Below are 19080 nucleotides of genomic sequence, written 5' to 3'. Positions count from 1 at the left end.
TGCTGCATTGTAGGCATCTTGGGTTGAACCTTTTACCACTCATTTTTGCTCAACCTAATTGGTAATTTCTGAGAGCTGAGTTTGGTTGTACAGGCAGCACTGAGATTAACCCATTCCTAGCTGCTTCCCCCTGTTTTCCCCTATGCTACTGTTGCTCCTGGAGATGTGTTCCTGTGTCAGGGGGTCGCTGGGTGCAGTGAGAGCTGAGCTGTCCCTCTGCAGCCTCCCCCATGGGCTCTGCCTGCTGCTGGACCAGGCTTTGCTCAGGCAGGCTGAGCTTTAGGTGCCTCCAGAGAAAGGCAAAGCAATGATGAAGTTGGATTTTCCATTGTTCTAGAGCTGAATTACAGCTGTGTGCTGAGCTCCAGGAGCTGTTTAGGAACACCTGCATCTTAGCAAGGTTTGTTCTGTTGTTCACCACTGACTGTGGTGCTGCAACATCTCATTTTCTGTCCCTCTGTCCAAGTCTGTGACTTTGTTTGAGAGCTGATCCATGAGCACAAACTGCTTTTTATTTTTAATGGAGCAGAACTGGGTTTTTCTAAGCCAGGGATCCCAGTGCTTTTAAACTTTGTCACATCAGAGTAAGGTGTTAGTCTGGATTTTTCTGGATAACCAGGAAAAACAACCTGGCTGTTTCATGTTTCCTGGGGAAGGAGAGCAAGGCCAGTGTCTGTGGGGACAGTGACTGCAGCTGCTCTGTGTGGGATCAGCGTGGGCACCTCTCAGAGTGTGTTTGGAGCATCTCAAACTTCCTTCCAGTCCTCAAAGGGGCTGAGAAAAAGGGAGAGTAACTTTTTACACAGGCAGACAGAACAAGAGGGGGAACCACTTTAACTGGGAGAAAATTAGATTATAGATGTGAGGAGGAAATTCTGTTCGCAGATTTTGGCAAGGCCCTGGCACAGGGTGCCCAGAGCAGCTGTGGCTGCCCCTGCATCCCTGGCAGTGCCCAAGGCCAGGCTGGACACTGGGACAGCCTGGGACAGTAGGAGTGTCCCTGCCATGGCAGGGTGGCACTGGGTGGGCACTGGATACAGGCCCAGAGGCACGCAGGGGACACGGGCCCTGTGTCACCTGTGGGACGGGGCCTGCTGCCAGCCGTGGGCCCGGTGTTCCCGGTGTCCCCGCAGCCCTCGTGCCCCGCTCCGGTGCTCGGTGTCCCGCGGCACCTCCCGCTCCCCCGGCAGGTCCCTCCCCGCCGTGGGACCCGCGCCCCGCACTGAGCACGAGTGGCCTGCGGCCCGCGGGACGCCCCACGCGTGCCCCGGCTCCCGGCCCGGTGCCACCTGCGGGACACCGGCGCCCCGTGACCCCCGAGCCCCGCACCCACCCCGCACCCGGGGCCCGGCCGGACCCGCGGCTGCCCCGGGGGGCGGGGGCGCGCCCGGGACCCCTCGCTCGGGGCCGGTACCGGGGTTTGGGGGGGGGTCCCGGGGAGGGGGGCGGCGGGAGGGGGGGGGGGCGCGGGGCAGGGGCCGAGCGGCGGCACCGCATCAATCACCGTCCGCCCTGCCCCCCGCGCTGATTGACGCGGCCGCAGCCAATGGGGCGCGCCCATGCCCCACGCGCAGCCAATGGGCGCGGGGGAGGGCGGAAGGTCCCCGCTTGAAGGCGGCGGAGCGGCGCAGGTAGGAGCGGGCGGGGGGCGCGGAGCGGGCCGGGGGCTCGGGGGGCGGCCGCGCTCCGCCCGGGGGTCGCGGCCCCCGCCCCGCGGGCAGCGCCAGCCCCGGGCCCCGGCCCCGCCGTCCCGCAACTTGGCCGCGGGGGCCGGGCCGCGGCGGGGCCGGGGGGGCGGGCGGCCGCTCCCGCCCGGGAGTTGGGGGTCGCGGGCAGGGTCGCAGCGGGCGCCGGGCCCGGGGCGCCGGGAGAGCTCCGCCCCGCCGCGCTGCCCCGGGGGGCCGGGCCCGGCCGGCTCCGTGCGGAGCGGGGACCCCCCCGCCCGCCCCACGCCTCCATTTTAGCCCGGGGAAGCGAGGCCGGGCCCGGGGGGCTTCGAGAAGGATCGGGGGTGGCGGCAGCCCCGGCCCCCCGCGCCCCGGGCCGCGCTGCGAGCGCCGCCGGGCCCGGCCCCGCCGGCCGGCCCGGGCCGGGATGGAGGTAACGGTGGGAGGGGGCGGCGGGGCCCCCTTGTGACAGCCCTTTCTGTCCCCAGCTCCTGCACTTTCCCACCTCCTCGAGTCAATAAATAAGAAACTTACATCCCGCCGGCGTCGGCGGAGGCTGCGAGGATCCGGAGGCCGTCCCCGTGCTGCCCACCTGGAGCGCAGGTGTGAGGATGGGCCTGGCCAGGATGCCCAGCAAGGTACGTGCCGTGTGCCCCGCTGCCCGCGCTGCTCGGGGCTCCCCGGCCCGGCCCGGCCCGCCCGGGTGTGCTCAGGTGCCCCGGCAGGTGCTGGGCTGGCTCCCGACCGTGCCGGATGACGCTGGAGCCCTGCACGTAGTTTCTTGGCTGATGCAGAAGTTTAAAATGGAGGTTTGGTGTTATGGCTGGAAGTGTGGATTCATCCTGTGTGTGTACAGGGTGTTTGCTCTCTCCAAAGCCATTCCAGTGCCTGTAGTGAAGAGATGTGGAGGCTCCTCTGGGGAGCATGTGTGTGTATTTACAGGTGTTACCTGTCCTTGTGTGCAGCAGCATCGAGACATCAAGGTATGACTTGCCCAGAAAGAGAAAGATTTCCTGCTTTTTTTTCCTCTCTTTATTACATTCATCCTTAAACCCTAGGTTTACACTATAAGGTCTTTTTAACTTGCTGGTTTGATCTGGTTTGTATATGTATTTATAGTATCAAAAGAGTTTTGCGTACACCTATCAAAGGGGTCTTGGCTTTGTCCAGGGAAAACCAAAGGTCTGAAGCTGGAGTTTCCTGCTCACATTTCTGGTTTCCCTGTGTGTAAGGCAGCTGTGGTGCTGCTGGGTCTGGAGTGGAGCCTGGTGGGGCTTTGCTGGTGCTTCTTTAGAAAAGTGACCTCTTGCCTTGCTGATGTTATTGCACATTAAAAGTGTGTCCTAAACACTCAGGTACAGGAATTGAGTTTGGTGCATCTGAATAAAACCTGAAGAGATGTGCTAAAGGGAAGGATATTTCCTTCTTTTCGTAAATCTACAAGCCAAAGCAGCCTGACTTGAGGTCAATTATTGAGGCTGAATTTAGACAAATTCTCTTGTAATGGGAAAACCAAAAATCTTATCTCAATCCGTTCACACTGACCTTACACAAATCTGCTGTGGTGTCTGATCTCCAGTTGGCCAACACAGCAGCAAAGCTCTTGCTCTTTGTACACAGAATAACAGTGAGTTGTTTAGTGGGCTTTAAAAATGGAATTAAATCTCCCTGTTGTGGTTTTGGAGGCTATGGTGAAATACCTTGGAAATCTGTGTTGCTGCAGCTCCTGCTGACACTGGTGGGAATTAGGAGAGAACTTCTCTGGAGTGTGTTCTTCATTTCCAAAGTGCCACGTGCTGATGTGTTGGGGTTTGACAGGTGTGGCTGTGTGGAGCCTCACCCACACGGGCACTGTGAGATGTCCCATTTGTCCCCATCCTCAATGCCAGCTCCTTAGTCTCATGCTGCAGTCTGGGAAGCTGTGGAGGAGAAAACCCAGTGAGGTTTCAGAGAGCTGCAGGCCCTGTGGGATGGGGAGATGGGGCTGCTTTGGGAGGCTGTGGGAGGGCAGGGAAGGGCTCTGGGTCCTTTGTGCCTCCTGTGAGCTGGCAGGAGCCGAGGAAGCTGCTGGGGCACTGGGGCTGTCCGGCTGTCGGTGTGTCCGGCTGTCGGTGTGTCCGGCTGTTGGGCTGTCCGGCTGTGTGGCTGTGGGGTGTCCAGCCCTGTCAGGCTGTCCGGCATGTCCGGTGTGTCCTGTAAATCTATCACAGCCTTCCAAGTGGGTTGTCTGGCTGTCAGGCTGTCTGGCCATCAGTGCATCCGGCTGTCAGGCTGTCTGGCCATTGGGGTGTCCAGCTGTCGGGCTGTCCATCCGTCCATGTGTCCAGCCATCAGTGTGTCCGGCCGCTGCATCCCCCGGCAGCTCTGCTGAGGGGCATTTGCTTCTCGAGGGGAGGGTCTTGCTGGACCTTGATTTTTGGGAGTGTGTTGAGCATGTCACAGCTTGAATTGCTCTACAGCTCTGCCAGGACCTGTCTGAGGGCTGTTCTCACCGTCCCCCCAAGGAGCTCAAGCTCCTGGCAGCTGGTCTTGTCACACTTTTGCAATGTTTTGTTGGCACAGAAGGGACCAGCTCAGTTACAGCCCTTGGGTTCTGTGGAGCTCGTGACCCAGAGCTCCTCAGAGGAAGGAGGTTTGTGGGAGCAGAGGAGCAGGGAGCTCTCCCTGGGAATGTGCTGCTCCAGCTCTGGCTGTGCCGTGCTCACAGAACAGGGACTCCTGCCTTCTCCTTCCCATTGCCATTTCCCTGTGGTTGCCTGGGCTCTGATTCTCCCATGCTGGATTTTTCATAGGAAATATTTCATAGGAAATATGTCTTTTTTATTTCCTAGGAAATACGTGTTTTATAGTGGCCATCCACCTTTCCCACATTCAGGATGTTTCCCAAACTGAAATAGCATGGTTTTAGGTTCAAAAGTCATAAATAATAACACCTCAGAGTTATTTTATGTACAGATATGCATGTACTTGTTGTATAGAGACTGTTCAATTTTTGAGGATGATCCAATCAGAGCAAATAATGAGGATTAATAGGTGGAAAGATGAGGTAACAATTAGGTGTGAGTATCTGGGTACACAGCCCTCACCAGCTATTGTGTTTTGAGTGTTCTGGATGCTTGGCAGAAGAGGACAATTCAAAGGATGATGCTGTAAAAATGGGGTTTCACTGTGGACAGCTGCTCTTGTTCATGGGGGGCATCTCCAGGTCAGGAACATCCAGTGTGAGGGACAGGTTGGTGGCTGGTCCAGGAGTGACCAGTTGTGGCACAGTTTTGAGTGGGAAGCTGAGACTGGCAGGGCCACACAAGAGGCCAAAGCTGTGTAATTTTACACTGCACAATTTTTGCTACTCTTCTCCAGATCAAGCTGGACCATGGAAGCTGCAGCTGTGTCTGTGCTGCAGGAAAATCCAGACCTGCACTGGAATGTCAAGCTGGAATCTGGGCTCTTGGTTTGTGCCTCAGCAGAAAATCCTGATCAGAAGCTTTATTGCACAGGAATTTCTTTTAATTTCTTTCACAACAGATTGTCCTCACTCTTCTGTGCCAGTATAAAACCACATTTGTGCTTCTGCTTTTTAGCTGAGCTCTAATTCAAAATAGATTAAGAAACCAATAATACCAGAGGTTTGCATGCCATTGTAGGGTCCTGGGTTCCTAAAGTTCTCTTCAAGTGAGACGAGATGAGGAGAGAATGTGCAGCAGGGCTGTGGGGATGGGGAATGGCCATCACTGAGGGGACAGCCCAGGAGTGGAGCTGGTTGTCTGCAACTCCCTGCTAGGGCATAAAACCAGCATTAGTCTCACTGCTGTCCTTAGCTGAATATTTTTCTTGGAAAAACACTTAGGTAAAGCTGTGTTTTGAGCATTTGTGTGGTCACAGAGACCTCTGGGTGTCTCTGACTGCAAGCCCAGGGGGTCACACACACCCTTAGAAAAATGATGAAATGTGAATTTCCTGGCCCAGAAAACCCAGTTGTAAGGAGAGTGCCGTGGTGTGGTTTGTTGAGCAATATATTGGATTTTAAAGAGTAACCGTAGTGCCTTGACTGTATCTCCAGATGGTTTTTAGAGGAAGGGAGCGTTGCTCAAGCACGTGGTGGGATTCCTGTGCAGGAGTTCTGATCCCTCCCAGCTCAGGGTATTCTGCAATTGCTTCTGTGGTATTGAACCGCCCTGTGTGGTGCTGGGGCTTGAATCACAGGGAGGAAATAAACTTGTGTGTGTGTGGATAGCACTGGAAAGAGGGTTCCTGCTTACCTAGCTCTGCAGTTGAGCAGGACAGGTTTTGTTTTCACTCAGTGCATCTCTCAGTGGCGGTGAGCACAGCTGGCACTGCTGTGGCTCTTTCCCTTTGCAGGCAAACCATGGCATAAAGCGCTTTTATCTTGGCAGAGCTGCGTTCCTGCTGTAGAGGCAGCAGGAACGTGTTCTGTCTGAAGGAAGAGCCTTTGCCTGGCAGGAATTGCAGCGGGTTTGTGGCACCCTGAGCGTGCCAGGCTCTGTGCTGGGCACAGCCAGTGTCACCGCCTGCCAGGGGCCAGGCTGAAGGTCACAGAGGGGAAATGGTTTGTGCGGTCCCAAAGGAATTCTTTCTTGCTCTTGGTGTGTGATGGAGCTGGGAAGGGCAGGATCGGGGACAGCAGGAGCATTGGTGCCCGGGCTGCCAGCCCTGCGTGCCCCGGCCCCAGACCCTACCCAGAGCCGGGGGCACAGCTCCGGAGCCCGGCTGGGGCACAGGGGGCTGCTTCGGCAGATTTCCTGGGCAGAATTTCTTTAGCAGATTTTCTTTGGACAGATTTCCTGGGCGGATTTTCTTTGGGCAGGTTTCCTGGCAATACCGCCGGGAACCGTGGCAGGAGCAGTGCGGGCCGGGCCGGCAGCGAGCTCCCGGGGCTGCACTGGGCGCGGGAGAGCGTGACGTGCAGTTTTGCGGGGAAATACTTAACCGGCGAAGGCTGTTAGTTTGATTTTTCCCGGGAGCGGGCTCCCGGTGGCAGAGCGGCAGAACCGTGCATTTTGGGCAGGAAACGGTTAAAGCAGCGTTAAACCAGCGGCGTTGCGTGTCCTGTGTGTCCCCGGCCGCGGGCGGACTCCAACTCCCGGCGTGCCCCGCGCGCCGCCGCGGGCTCCCCCTGGCGGTGTCCGGCAGTGGCGGGGCCGCGGCGGGCGGACAAAAGGCGGCGGGTCCGCCCCTCCCTCCCCTTCCCCGCCCTCCCTCCCCGGCGGCGGCGGCGGTGCCGGTGCGCGCCCCTCCCTCCCCTTCCCCTCCCCTCCCGCACTGCAGCTCCTCCGCGCGGCCGCGGCGGGCGCTCGGCGGGGCCCCCCGGCTGCGGGCGGGCGCGGGTTGCGCTGCGCGGCGCGGCCGCCGGGGGCGCTGCGGCGGCGCCCCCCGCCCCCCCGCCTCCTCGCCGTCCTCCTCCTCCTTCCCCCCGGTGCATTCTCCGGCTGACGGGAGGGGGAGGGCAGGGAAGGAGCCCGGCCGCCATTTTCGAGCCGCGCCGCCGCCGCGCTCGCCCGGAGCAGGGGGGGACCGGGCGCGCCGACGAGAAGCGCCGCAGCGCCCGCTCCGCCCCAGCGCTCCGACCCGGGGGCGGGGGGGCCCCGCTCCCCCCCTCCCCCCCCACCCCCAGCACTGCGGCCGCCGAGGGAGACGGGCGAGCCCATCCCCCGTTCCGCCGGGGCGGGCGGGGGGGGCGCCGGGGGTGGCGGCGCCGCGGCTGCCGCCCCTCGTCCCGGGGGGGCCCGCTTGGTTTGTTTGCGAACTGCGCCCGTTTCGCCGCGGCCGAGCCCGCCCGGACCGCGCTCGCCGCTCGTCACGTGGTAGGTGCCGCTCGCCCCGCGCCCGCCGCCCCGCGCCCGCCGCGCCTCCCCCGCCGCCCCTTTGTTAGAGCCGCCGCGCCCCGCCGGGCCCCGCCGCCGCCGCGCCCCAACTTCTGCGAGACCCCCCCCCGCGCTGCCCTTCCCCTCCCCGGTGCGGCGGAAAGTGCGGGGGTCGCGGCAGGAGAGCCGCCCCGCACCCCCCCCCTCCCCGCCCGCCGCCCCCGGTGCTGCGTCTCCCCGGGGCGGGGGGGGCGCCGCGGGCGGGGGGCGGCGGCGCCGCTCGACATTGCAATCCCGGCGCCGGGGGTCCCGCAGGGTCGGGCCGGGGCCTCTCACGTGGCCGCTGCCCCCGGGGAGGGGAAGGGACGGACGGGAGGGAAGGAAGGGGGGGCAGCGTTCCCTAACCTGGTGGGAAAAGGGGGGCTGGGGTGGGGGGGGCACACGCGAAGTTTTAAAAGTAAACAGAAAAAAAAAATTAAATTGCATAACCTCAAAGCTTGCAAAACGCGTGGAGGGAGCAGGTCCCGCGGCCCCAAATCCGCCTGGAAAATAGGAGCGGAGCGGTGCCGGTAATCCCGGTGGGCTGTCACCGGCGGGAGCCGTGTCACCGGGCGCTCTCCCTGCTCCCGGGGTGCACAATAGCGTCATTTTCCAGGTGGCTTCGAGCTCCAAAACCATTTCCCTGTATTTACTTTCTAGCCGCATATTTTGTATTTTATTTATTTGGAACCGGCCCTGCCGATCCAGGATTATTTTGCCCCAAACAAGCTGGAGGAGTCCGGCTATCCTGAAATGCTTTCCGTGATCCATACGTGTGTTTACTTCCATCACGGGATTAGCATCTTCCAGTGCTTGGTTACGGAGAAATTTCCATCATTTGGGGTATAAATGGGGGTTATGTAGGAGGAAAAAATAAAGCAGCTAAATATATTGGGAACTAAACTTATTTTCCCCCCAAAAATTAGACCCACCTTCCAAACCGAGGTGTCATCTCTCCTCTCCTTGAATTTGTGTCCAGGTGGAGCAAAAGGCAGGCACTCCATAGATTATATTCCCTGTTATGTAAAATGCACTTGAATGACAAACTGTAGTTTTCCATGAAACCGGTCAGGATATGGGAGGAACTGCAGGTTTTTTATTTGTTTTGACTGACCATTATATTTTGAACTGCTTTGGGCCACGGCCGTGTCGCTGGTTACATCATGTCGTGTGTTGTGTTCGGGCTGCTTTGTGCCTGTGAAAATAAGGTGAGGAGGCAGCAGCCGGTCCCGGGCCGGGCGGGACTCGCCGTGGGTCGGTGCCGCTGCTGCGGGGGATGATAAAACACCGGGGCTGCCCGGGGTGTGAGCATTTCTGTGTGTGCCCCGAACCCCTGCCAGCCCGGGCATCTGCCTGCGTGCAGGCGTTTTCTTTTTAAAACCATATTTGTCCTTTTTATAGCCTTTGTTTTCATGGAGGAACCTCTGATGCTCTTCCCTGCTTTAGCGTATCCTCTTGGATTTCCATTCTGGCACGGGAACAGCGACGCTCCTCAAGCTGATTTTATATATATATATATATATTTTCTTTAATTGAGAAGTCAGCAGCGTTTTAAATCGGCCGAGGGGGCGGTGGAGCAGAGCGGGGCCTGGGAGAGCCGGGGGAGCCCCGGGTCGGTACCGAGCCCGGTTCCCCCTCGGTTCCCGGCTCGGCTTCTGGCCCGGTTTCCGGCCCGGTTCCCCCTCGGTCCCCGCTTGGTTTCTGGCCCGGTTCCCCCTCGGTTCCCGGCCCGGTTTCTGGCCCGGTTTCCCGCCCAGTTCCCCCCTCGGTCCCCGTTCGGTTCCCGGCCCGGTTCCCCGCCCGCCCCCGCGCACCAGGGACGGGCGGCCCGGCTTTGGCGCGGCAGCGGGGATGGGGACGGTGTTTTGGTATTTTTTTTTTTGTTTGTTTTTTTTTTCCCTGTATAGCCGCACTGCCAAGGTAGCACAGCTGTGTGGGGCTTAATGGATTGATATGCTGCAGGAGCAGTTAATTGTGGAACTTGGTTGTGGTACTGTTATAGCTGATTTGTAATGATTTAGCAATGAGGAATGACTTGTGTTCCCTCGTCAGAGGTGATAAAGCAGCAGATGACCAGGCAGATGTGGCTGTGGGTTTCTCTTACGCCTTTTTTCCCCCTCTTTTGCCTTTTATTTTTTTAAAAAAGCTGTATTTCAGTCCCATTTGCTGTCGGAGATCATCCGGTAACCGGAGAGCTGGTGAGAGTGTGACATCATGCGAGGCAGGGGTGAAAACTGAGCGGTTCTGTGACCAAAGTCACTTCCTTTTGCCCTGTTTATAACTCGTGTTTTGGTGAAGGCCACTGCCATTATCTAATGAACGCCCAGAACAAAGCCTGTCTCTGGAGTTCCAGCACTCCACCCTTCCCTGCTCGGGCTCCACTTGCTGCCTGTCCTCAGGAACCTCAAAAGGCTTTTCCAGGGAGGATGAGACTCAATGGACAGCAAGGTAAAGATAAGGCTTGAGGATTCTTAGGCCCAGCCCAAGGGGAAGGGTAAAGCTTGGGGAGTGGAGAAAGGGCAAGCAGCACATGTTTTTATTTCTGGGCTTTTCCCCCACCCCCTTCCATACAATTTTCCTCTTATGGAAAATTGCCTTTTTCTAGCACCATTTTTTGAGAGTAGGTCAGTGGTATCTCAGCCTGAACCCAAACAGCACCCGATTTTGCGTTTTTCTGTTCGTTTTTTTACTGGACTGTGAGAGAAACAGGTGGGTCAACTTAGGCCTAAATGGGAATTTAATTCCTGGAAGGGTCTCAGGTGGATCACGTGGCGATGAGACCAAATAATGAGTAAGTTCTGCACGCCTGCCTCTCTTCCCAATGTTTATCCTTCCTTTAAAAAGAGCTCTGAGCACTGGGCAGTTGCAGTGGCAGGTGATCTGAGAAGCAGCGTTTCCGTTGCTGCATTTTATAAATACCACGTCCCTGCTCATGACTTCCAGGAATACAATGTCTATCTGGAATGAAAAGCAGCAAAGACTTGGTTTGAAAACCCTTCCCCGTAAACAGGAGTTTGGCTGCATGTTGGAGGATGCAGTTTTCTGTGACAAATCGTTTAAATTGGAATAAAAGCTTTCTGTTCTTTCTCAGCTGGGCCGGGAGTTGTCATACCCAAATCAGCAAGAGTCTGGGTGATGCAGAACTTGAGTAAACATAATTCCATTAAACCCTGCACATGTCCTTGTCAGCCTGAGTTCAGAGCTGTGTTTTTGGAAGAGGAGAGGTTGGATAAGGTCTCGTTCAGGTTTTTTAAAGAAAGTTAGAAAACCAGTCTGGATTTCTTCTGCCACGAGGTGCAGCCAGCAGGTGATTGCCAGAGTTTGGAGAGTGAGACAAATGAGAAATGGGAGATGTTAATAGTTGGGAAGATTTAATTCTGGAGCTCTGACAGTGCAGTATCTGAATTTAGTGATGAAACTGTGCTGTTTATCTGATAAAATGAGGGAGAAAGGTAACAAAATTGAATCTCAAGAGGGGAAATGGGGGTAGCTGTCAGCCTGAGTAGGCCTCGTCCTCATCTGTGCCTGAGTTAATCTCTTGCTGCAAACTTGTTTTTTTCACATTTGGTGGAAAGAAAAGTTTAATTGAAATATATATTTCTGTACTGGGAGCTGCTTCAGGCCTCAGAGGCCTTAGCAGAAGGTGGACCTTAAAGATTTCTAATTTTCAGCTCTCAAACGTTAGGAAGCATCTCTGTGAAATCTTTATAACTTCCTGTCAGGGTCTGCAGCGACAGGATGTGATGGGAAGGTTACTGCCAGGTTGCTCTGCACTAAATGAGGAAGAGCAAGCCCAGCTCAAGCTGTAATTAGGGCCGTGGAAGAGAACCTGTGATGTGTGAGTGAGCATCACCTTTGATTAAACTGCTTGGAGCTGGTGTCAGCCGTGCTGGGCTGTGCTCTCCTCTGAGATCAGTCAGCTGAGCGCTCTGTCCTGAGGATGCTGAACTCCAGTCAGAGCAAAATCTGTAAATTTGGCTGCCAGCGTGGGCAGGGGTCTGCTGGTTTGGGGCACTGAGCTCTGCTCCCCTTTGGGCTATTTTATTTTATTTTATTTCCTCTTGAGGACACGGCCAGTTATCCCAAGGACTTCTTGTAGTGACAGCATGGTTCTAAAATACTAAGTATAAAATATGAAGTATTAAGGTGGTGCCACTTTGTGGGACAGAGGTTTGTTAAGGGTATGGCCACTTATCCCAAGGCACTCCAAAAGACTTCTTGTAGTGACAGCCAATGCCTTGTTCTAAAATACTAAATACAAAATATGAAGTATTAAGGTGGTGCTGCTTTATGGAGCAGGGCGGTGTTGAGGGTATTGGAAACAGTTCTATGCTTTTGAGCAAAGGTGGGTATGGCTGTACCTAGTGAATGAAAATGTATCTTTAAAATTAAAAGGCAATTCTGTTTTTTGTTTAACTTGCTCCCTGAGTCCTGGGTTCAGTTTTTCATATTTCCTGGGCAACTTGCCCAGATTATGCGAAAGAAAAACAAAATCTTTCTGATACTGGATGGGGGAGACCCAGATTTCACAATTAAAGCTTTCTAAAATTTTATTTTATTTTTTATTTTTTGTCTCTGACAGGCTGCTGCTTTCTGCAGATGTCCCATTATTATTTTGAAACATATTTCTTTTGCTTTTACTCTAAACTGCAACTTTGTTCTGAAGAGTAGCTTAACAGCAATGGGTATTTTTATCTCCAGCCACTTAGTTTTCCAGGTGAAAGCATTCTTGCTTTTAATTATTCACTTTTCCAGATTTTTTTGGCAGTGATGACAGTTAATCTTGCTTTGTGGCTTCTGTTTTTCTTTCTGACATCATATTGATGAAACCTCCTTTACCTCAGATGATGCAATTGGTTTGGTTTATTTATATCCAGTGAGAGTTCACAGGCGTAAGAGAGAATTATTCTTGCAGAAGGAGATCTCAGAGTTGACCAGACCCTGCCACTCATGTGGACAAGGAAGTAGAAACAGCAGCTTTTAGTTTAATCTTGAGGGCTTCTCTTTGGAAACAAACAAAAGTGGAGCTCAGTAGTATTTCTGGTATGTTCTTACTATTAAAATTCTTGTTTTTCCCTGGGAGATTAGGTGCAAGTCTGTAGTGTTAATAGCTGTGGAATGCACTCATGTGTGTGTTGTAAAAATCTGTGATTCCTGTGTATGTTCTTGACCATTTTTTAATTAATATTTAAAAGAAAAGAGCCTGTTTCCCAAATGTGGGTCACTGCAAGCACACAGTCTGCACGTGATAACTGGCTTATCAATAAGGTGATCGTCCTGTACTTGCCTGTCACGTTTCCTTAATTAAAGCTTTGAGAGTTGCTTCCCATGTAAATCCCTTTCTAAATTGGTCAACACCTGTCTTACAACTACAGAATGTTGAGAGGTGATAACAAAAGGCACGTAGAGAATCTGTTATGTGCAGTTGTAACTTCGGTAGATGGACATTGTGGATGTGGAAAATATTTGTAGGGCTCAGGGAGTTGCTGTGTGTTGTTATCTGCTGAGGTTAGCATAGATGATGTGTTTTACTTGCAAAATGAAGTGTAGAGGGATTTTATTTTACCAAGTTTGGGGTTTTTCATGTGCTTTGTTTTGGTTTTTTGACTGAAACATATTTGTAACCACACGGACTCAAGAGTTGGCTGCGCTGCTGATTTGTAGTGGGGGAGGAGAGGGGAAGTGGGAATTGGTATAATGCTCACTTCCTTCGGGGTAACTCTGCTTCTATTGCTTCTAGCAGCACCTTGGTGTGCGTCAGGAAATGGGTGTTGGGGGCAGCTTGGGCTGAAGGGCTTTCAGGGTGCAGCAGTGCAGAGTTTGGGGTCATGTCAGGGAGTTAAACCATAATCCAGGAGCATAAGTGTGTGAGGTGGGTGTGTGAGGCCAGGCAGTGCAGGGAGGGATGGAGGGCACGGGTGAGGGTGCCACGGTGGGATTGATGTGGGGAAAGAGCACACTCAGCCCTTGCAGAGGCAAACTGGTGCCTCAGAGCTCCCCATGCTTCTCATGCTTCTCACTGGAAGCACAGTGCCTGGTTCCTTCCACAAAGAATTCAGAGAGCCAAAACTTCCTGTGTTTGTTTTGGGCTTGTTTTCTGGGGTACCGCAAAAAATCACATGCTTGGAAACCCAGTTCTCCTTCCAATGTCTGATTGTAAAATTGGGTTTTAGAAGCAGAGGGTGTCGAATAAGTCAGCAGGCCGGGGGATTGTTTTCAGGGGTGTCACCACCCGGTGCTGCTCCCGGTGTAGTGTGACTGGGTGTGTTCCTGGTGCCCCTCTGCCCTCCCATCTCTGCCCCAGCCCTGTCCCACTCCTCCCTATGCTCAGGGTTCCAGGGATGCTCAGGGGTCCCCCGAGGAGCCCTGGTGGCTCTGCTGCCTCCCTGCCCTCCTGGGGAGCGAGGGAAGATGGGTGAGTTACGGTTACCCTGGTTTTACCTGCTTGCTGCAGCCTTTCATCTCGCCTCTGTTAATTACTGCTGAGTGCTCTGGCAGTGCTCTACTTCGGAAGGGAAAATGAAGAACGTTCATTCAGAATTAGCTAAAGACAGGCTGTAAACACCACGCTGGCCTTCCAGAGGCAGCTCCTCCTGGACCTGGCCATGCCAAGTCCAGCACAGGGCTTGTGCCAGTGCTGCTGGAGGCTGGGCTGGGCTTGAGCTGTGCTGGTGGAGCTGGAGCAGTGTCCTGGCACCCTGGCAGCTTGTTGGAATCCATAAAGTCAGAGAGTTTTTAAGAAACAGTTAAAAAAGAGTATTTAAGATTTTCTTTTACTGACGCCATTGGATCTCTAGCTACCCCGATAGCAGCTCTCTCACAGCAGGGCTGGGGCCACAGCAGAAGGTCTTGGTCACACATGTGTCACCTTGAGGGCTGGAAATTAAAGACCCTTGGCAGGGAAACAGTGAAAAAGAGACTGTGGGTGCTCACGTGGATCTGCTAATACTGATGGGTGACAGCAGTTTCAGTAGAAATTGCCAGCACAGTTTGGGTCCCAGGAGCAGGCAACAGATTGGGGATAATTCTTGGAATTATTGTGAAACTTAGCAGAATGCTCTGAAAGTTCCTCAGACTGTGAATGACCTTCCCATTCTGTGACCTTTCTTTTTCTTTATTCTCCTTCCTCAGAGATGCCTTAACACCTTCTCCCCTCCAGTTCCCTGTTAGGAAGAAATTCCAGATAAGTGTAATACAGCTTTAATAACAACACTATAAACAGAGGGAGGGAACATGCTTACAAATGTTCCTTAATGTCTTTTCCAGGGTTGCTCATAAAAGTTGAGGTCTAATTCAGTGTTAGAGGAGCCAGTGCTGTCCAGCACACAGAGAGTTTATAAGGACTTAAATAAAATACAAAAAATAGGCCCAATAATTTTTGGAGGTCATCTTTAAGCTACTAGAACAAAGCCTTATTCTTAGGGGAGGCTTTCCAGGCTTCCAGAGTACTCCAAATGCTGTCCACTCAAGGAAAAGTGGAGCCAAGGAGGTTTGCAGGAGCTTAGCAGGAGGATTTGCAGTTTCCAAGTGGGTTTGCTAACCCGGAGGAAAAAGCAGTGTCAAAGTTTTGCTTCCGTTTCCCACTTCTGTTAATTTAAGCTGATGACCTACAAATTAACTCACTCCAGCCTGCATCTCCTGCAGGCTCCTGACTGTTCATGAAGAGTCATTTAGCTCCGAGGAGAGGGGGATTCTGCTCTTTTTGCAATTGGGTGTTTCCAGAGCCGCTGTGGATGTCAGGTGGGGGCTGTGGTGGAGAACCCTGAGGCAGAGTTCCCTCAGAAACACCCAGGTGTTTCTGCAGAACTGGGAGCCTGTTAGAGGCAGTCACCCCACTGTGTGTGTGTCTAGTGAAGGTCTTGGAAGGAGGCTGGAGGGGAGGAAGTCTTTATTCTGATAGTCTTCCTCCCTCCTCTCCCAAGGGTGTCTTAGTTACAAGTGGAAAGTTCCCTGCAAGTTCCTTTTTTTTTCATTCTTCCCTGAATAGGCATGTTCAGTTTTTATTTATGGACCCAAATGGTGACTAAAAGCCATTTTCAGTGAATGCGGCCTAAACTTTTAGACATGCAGATCCTTTTTTAGTAAGAATAAAGTGTAGTCAATTACAGAATACTGTAAGTTCTGTGAGCTGGGGACTTGGGAAGCCTGAACCCTCCTCCAGCATCTCGATATTTCTGCTGCTTTTTTAAAGTGGGTTCCTCTGGGAGGGTATTCTTCCTTCCCTGTCTCCTCCTTCTGTCACCTAGCTGGATTTTATGGAGAGTGAGTTAGAGGGACTGTGAGCAGGGTAGGGACAGCCCTCAGCACCAGTCCAGGCTGGAGGATGAACAGATGGGAATCATTTTGGGATTCCAGGACTGTGGAGGGTTTGTGTTTTGGACCTGCTGAGGGGCTGGACAGTTGACCAATGTGTGTACTCATTGGAAACCACACAGAGCAAATTTTGAGCCTTCCCTCCATGGGAATATGGGTTTGTTTCTCTAACTCGTCTTTGACTTTTCACAAAAATTCAGGTTCTAGTACTTTGATTTTCAGCCTTGATGCCTTTCTGATCCCTGTTATGGAGAAGCACCTGAATCTGATGTTGGGAGCAACTGGGTGAACCCAGAAACAAAACTGGCTGTGAAATTTTCCTTGTTAAACATATTAAAACTTCAGCTAGTCCTTGCTTTTCCTGTAAAGTGGTGCATTAATATGGTCTTTGGGGTGTGTTAATGAACACAACAAGCTTATGCAAATTTATGTGAAATTAGAGGATTGGCATATCAGGCAAGAGATCAGGGCAACTTTTTATTATTAAGTTGACATGAAATATCCTATGAAAATGCTAAATAACTTCAGCAGTAAAAGGAAAATGAAGTAACTGTTTCACTGGCAGCACAGCTGGTGCTGTGGGTTATTTGAATGCAATTTAAAAAGACATTTAAAAACACTGACAGTTTTAGTGGTAAGGAAGGTGGGTGAATGACCAGAGACTTGTAGATGGGTGGGAAGAGGCTGCAGTGTAGAGAAACGAAGAGTTTTTAGTTCTTTAGTTATTTCTTTTTACTTGTTTGCTCTAGTTGGGTTAAACCCAGACTTACTCTGACAGTCAGTGTAGAGCTCCTCTGTGCATGTGTGGGTTAATCTTTATCCATGCTCTTGAAAGAGAAATGGGAATTGCTCACACTGGAAATCACCTGGCTCATTCGGAAATGTACTTCTGGGAAAGTAGGTTTCGTATACACGGGGGAAGAGACTTTCTTGAAATCCCGGTTTCAGGGAAGCAGTGGGGTTCCTTCAGCCACTGGGACTTTAGGCATATGGAGATTTGTTCCCCTCAAGCCCTGTCTGTGTTACATGTTATAGTCAAATTTGTCATTTTTAAGACCCCTGAGCTGGCAGTAGAAGCACTGAAAGCTATTTCATAGGTGTAGCTCAGGGATTTTGATGATGAAGTTGGTGAGCTGCTGGCATTGAGGAATAGGAGCATCCAAGGCCGGAGCTTTCATGGAGGCCTGGAAGGGTGCTGTGAAAGACGGGAGCAGCAGTTCCAGCCAGGCACCAACTGTGGGAGATGCTGGATTCTGGAGGGCTGTGTGTTCCCGTTTCTGCTCCCTGGTGCTGCTCTGCTGAGCAGCTGGGGCTCGGGAGGGAGGAGGCCGCGCTCAGCATGGCGAGGCGCGAGCGTCGCGTCCGCATCTCGCTGCCGTTTTCAAAGCGGTTTTTGATTTATTTCCCCCAACGCAGCGCCTGACCGTGTGTTTTGCCTTCCCCGTGCAGGCTGCCCTCGGGAGCGGCAGTGGGAGGCAGTGGAGCTGGCCTCGGCAGCGGGAGAGGCTGGACTTCCCGCGTGTCTGTGCTGAATGGCTGCGATGGCGCCCGCTCTCACTGACGCAGCAGCCGAAGCTCACCACATCCGATTCAAGCTGGCTCCCCCGTCCTCCACCTTGTCGCCTGGCAGTGCCGAGAGCAACGGCAACGCCAACAACATCCTCCTGGCTGCCAACGGCACCAAAAGGAAAGCCATTGCTCCGGAGGATCCCAGTCTAGATTTCCGAAACAACCCCACCAAGGAAGAGCTGGGCAAGCTGCAGCCGCTAGTGGCCTCTTATCTCTGCTCGGATGTAACATCTGTCTCTTCAAAAGAGCCTCTGAAGCTGCAAGGAGTCTTCAACAAGCAGACAGTCCTTAAATCTCACTCTCTCTTATCTCAGTCCTTTTTGAAAACAAGTGATCTGTTGGGGAGGCAACCAGTGTTGGAATTCACTTTGGAGAATCTAAAAACAATGAGTACCAATAGCCAGCCACCTCTCCCGCAAGCGCCTGTGAATGGCTTGGCCAAGAAATTGGCCAAAAGTACCAATTCAGACCATGAAAACTCTAGTTCCCTGAATGGTGGGAAGTGTGCTTCTCCTTCTGCTGCCCTCCAGACTGTTGACTATAACACAGGAGGTTCTGAATTGGGGGACTTGAAGACCGGCTTGACCAATTGCACTCTTCCACACAGAAGCCTTGATGCAGAGCACGCAACTCCCTTTAGCAATAATAGCACTGCAAATAAACCCTCCCTGAACTCCGCAGAGCAGCAGTGGGTGCTGGAGGGCGGCAGCGGGGACGCGCGGGTGCCCGGCGTCGGCAGCAGCAAGCTGGAGGAGCAGAAGCCCTCGGTGCTGCCTGCTCAGCACAGCGCTCTGGACTCGGAGATGAGGACGAGGGCCCTGCTGCGGCGGCAGGCGGACATCGAGAGCCGGGCCCGGCGGCTGCAGAAGCGCTTGCAGGTGGTGCAGGCCAAGCAGGTGGAGAGACACATCCAGCAGCAGTTGGGCGGCTTCTTGGAGAAAACGCTGAGCAAGCTTCCAGCCTTGGACCCCTTGAGGCATCGGAGCCAGCTGATGCTGACCAGAAAAGCAGAAGCAGCCTTGAGGAAAGCTGCGAGCGAGACAGTTACTTCGGAAGGCCTGAGCAACTTCCTGAAGAGTGATTCAATATCAGAGGAACTGGAGAGATTCACGGCCAGTGGCATGGCCAACTTGAGATGCAGCGAGCAGGCCTTTGACTCGGATGTCACTGACAGCAGCTCGGGGGGAGAGTCGGACGTTGAAGAGGAGGAACTGACCAAAGCAGACCCAGAACAACCCCACGTACCACTGTAAGTAGCACTCACTTGTTTCCTTTTGCTGGTGGGGAGCAAGATGGCAGATAAAAATACAGTTTTTGTAGGAACCTTAAATTTTGGATGGTGTTGCATCAAAGAATTGTTAAAACTAGCGTGGTGTCGTTTGAAGCACGTACAGCGCTGAAGATAAAATTCCTCATGCTTACTGGAAATAATCCTTGGTGTTTTTGGAGCAGCAGGTTGTGGAAATAGTGGCTGGCTGGAGTAGTGTGAGCTGCAGATACAAACCTGGAATGTTTCTCCCCAAGATGCTTTGGTCCTGTCTCCTGAAAGGAAATGCTTGTTGTTTTCCAATGGGAATATTTGTTGTAAGCCTGTTGTGTAAAGTAAGGCCAGTCTGAATCTGTGTAGCTGACAGCATATTTACCATTGAGGAATTATTTTAATTGTTAAA

General features: G+C 53.3%; 1 protein-coding gene across 5 annotated transcripts in view; it reads left to right on the top strand.

The window, feature by feature from the left end:
- Positions 1-1499: 1499 nt before the first annotated feature.
- The window catches only part of KANSL1 (KAT8 regulatory NSL complex subunit 1), an 80635-nt gene continuing 63054 nt past the window's right edge, over positions 1500-19080 (top strand). For 3 of the 5 annotated variants that reach the window (XM_074557667.1, XM_074557666.1, XM_074557663.1), the window contains exons 1-2: positions 1638-2305; positions 17291-18659. In XM_074557667.1, coding sequence (XP_074413768.1) covers positions 17374-18659 — 1286 coding nt within the window. In that variant the 5' untranslated portion in view covers positions 1638-2305; positions 17291-17373. The other 2 variants (XM_074557664.1, XM_074557665.1) reach the window with 2 other exon arrangements.

Source organism: Zonotrichia albicollis, chromosome 23, assembly GCF_047830755.1.
Source record: "Zonotrichia albicollis isolate bZonAlb1 chromosome 23, bZonAlb1.hap1, whole genome shotgun sequence".
Classification (NCBI taxonomy): domain Eukaryota; kingdom Metazoa; phylum Chordata; class Aves; order Passeriformes; family Passerellidae; genus Zonotrichia; species Zonotrichia albicollis.
The sequence above is the reverse complement of the archived record's forward strand: the minus strand, read 5'-3'. Positions and strand labels throughout refer to the sequence as shown.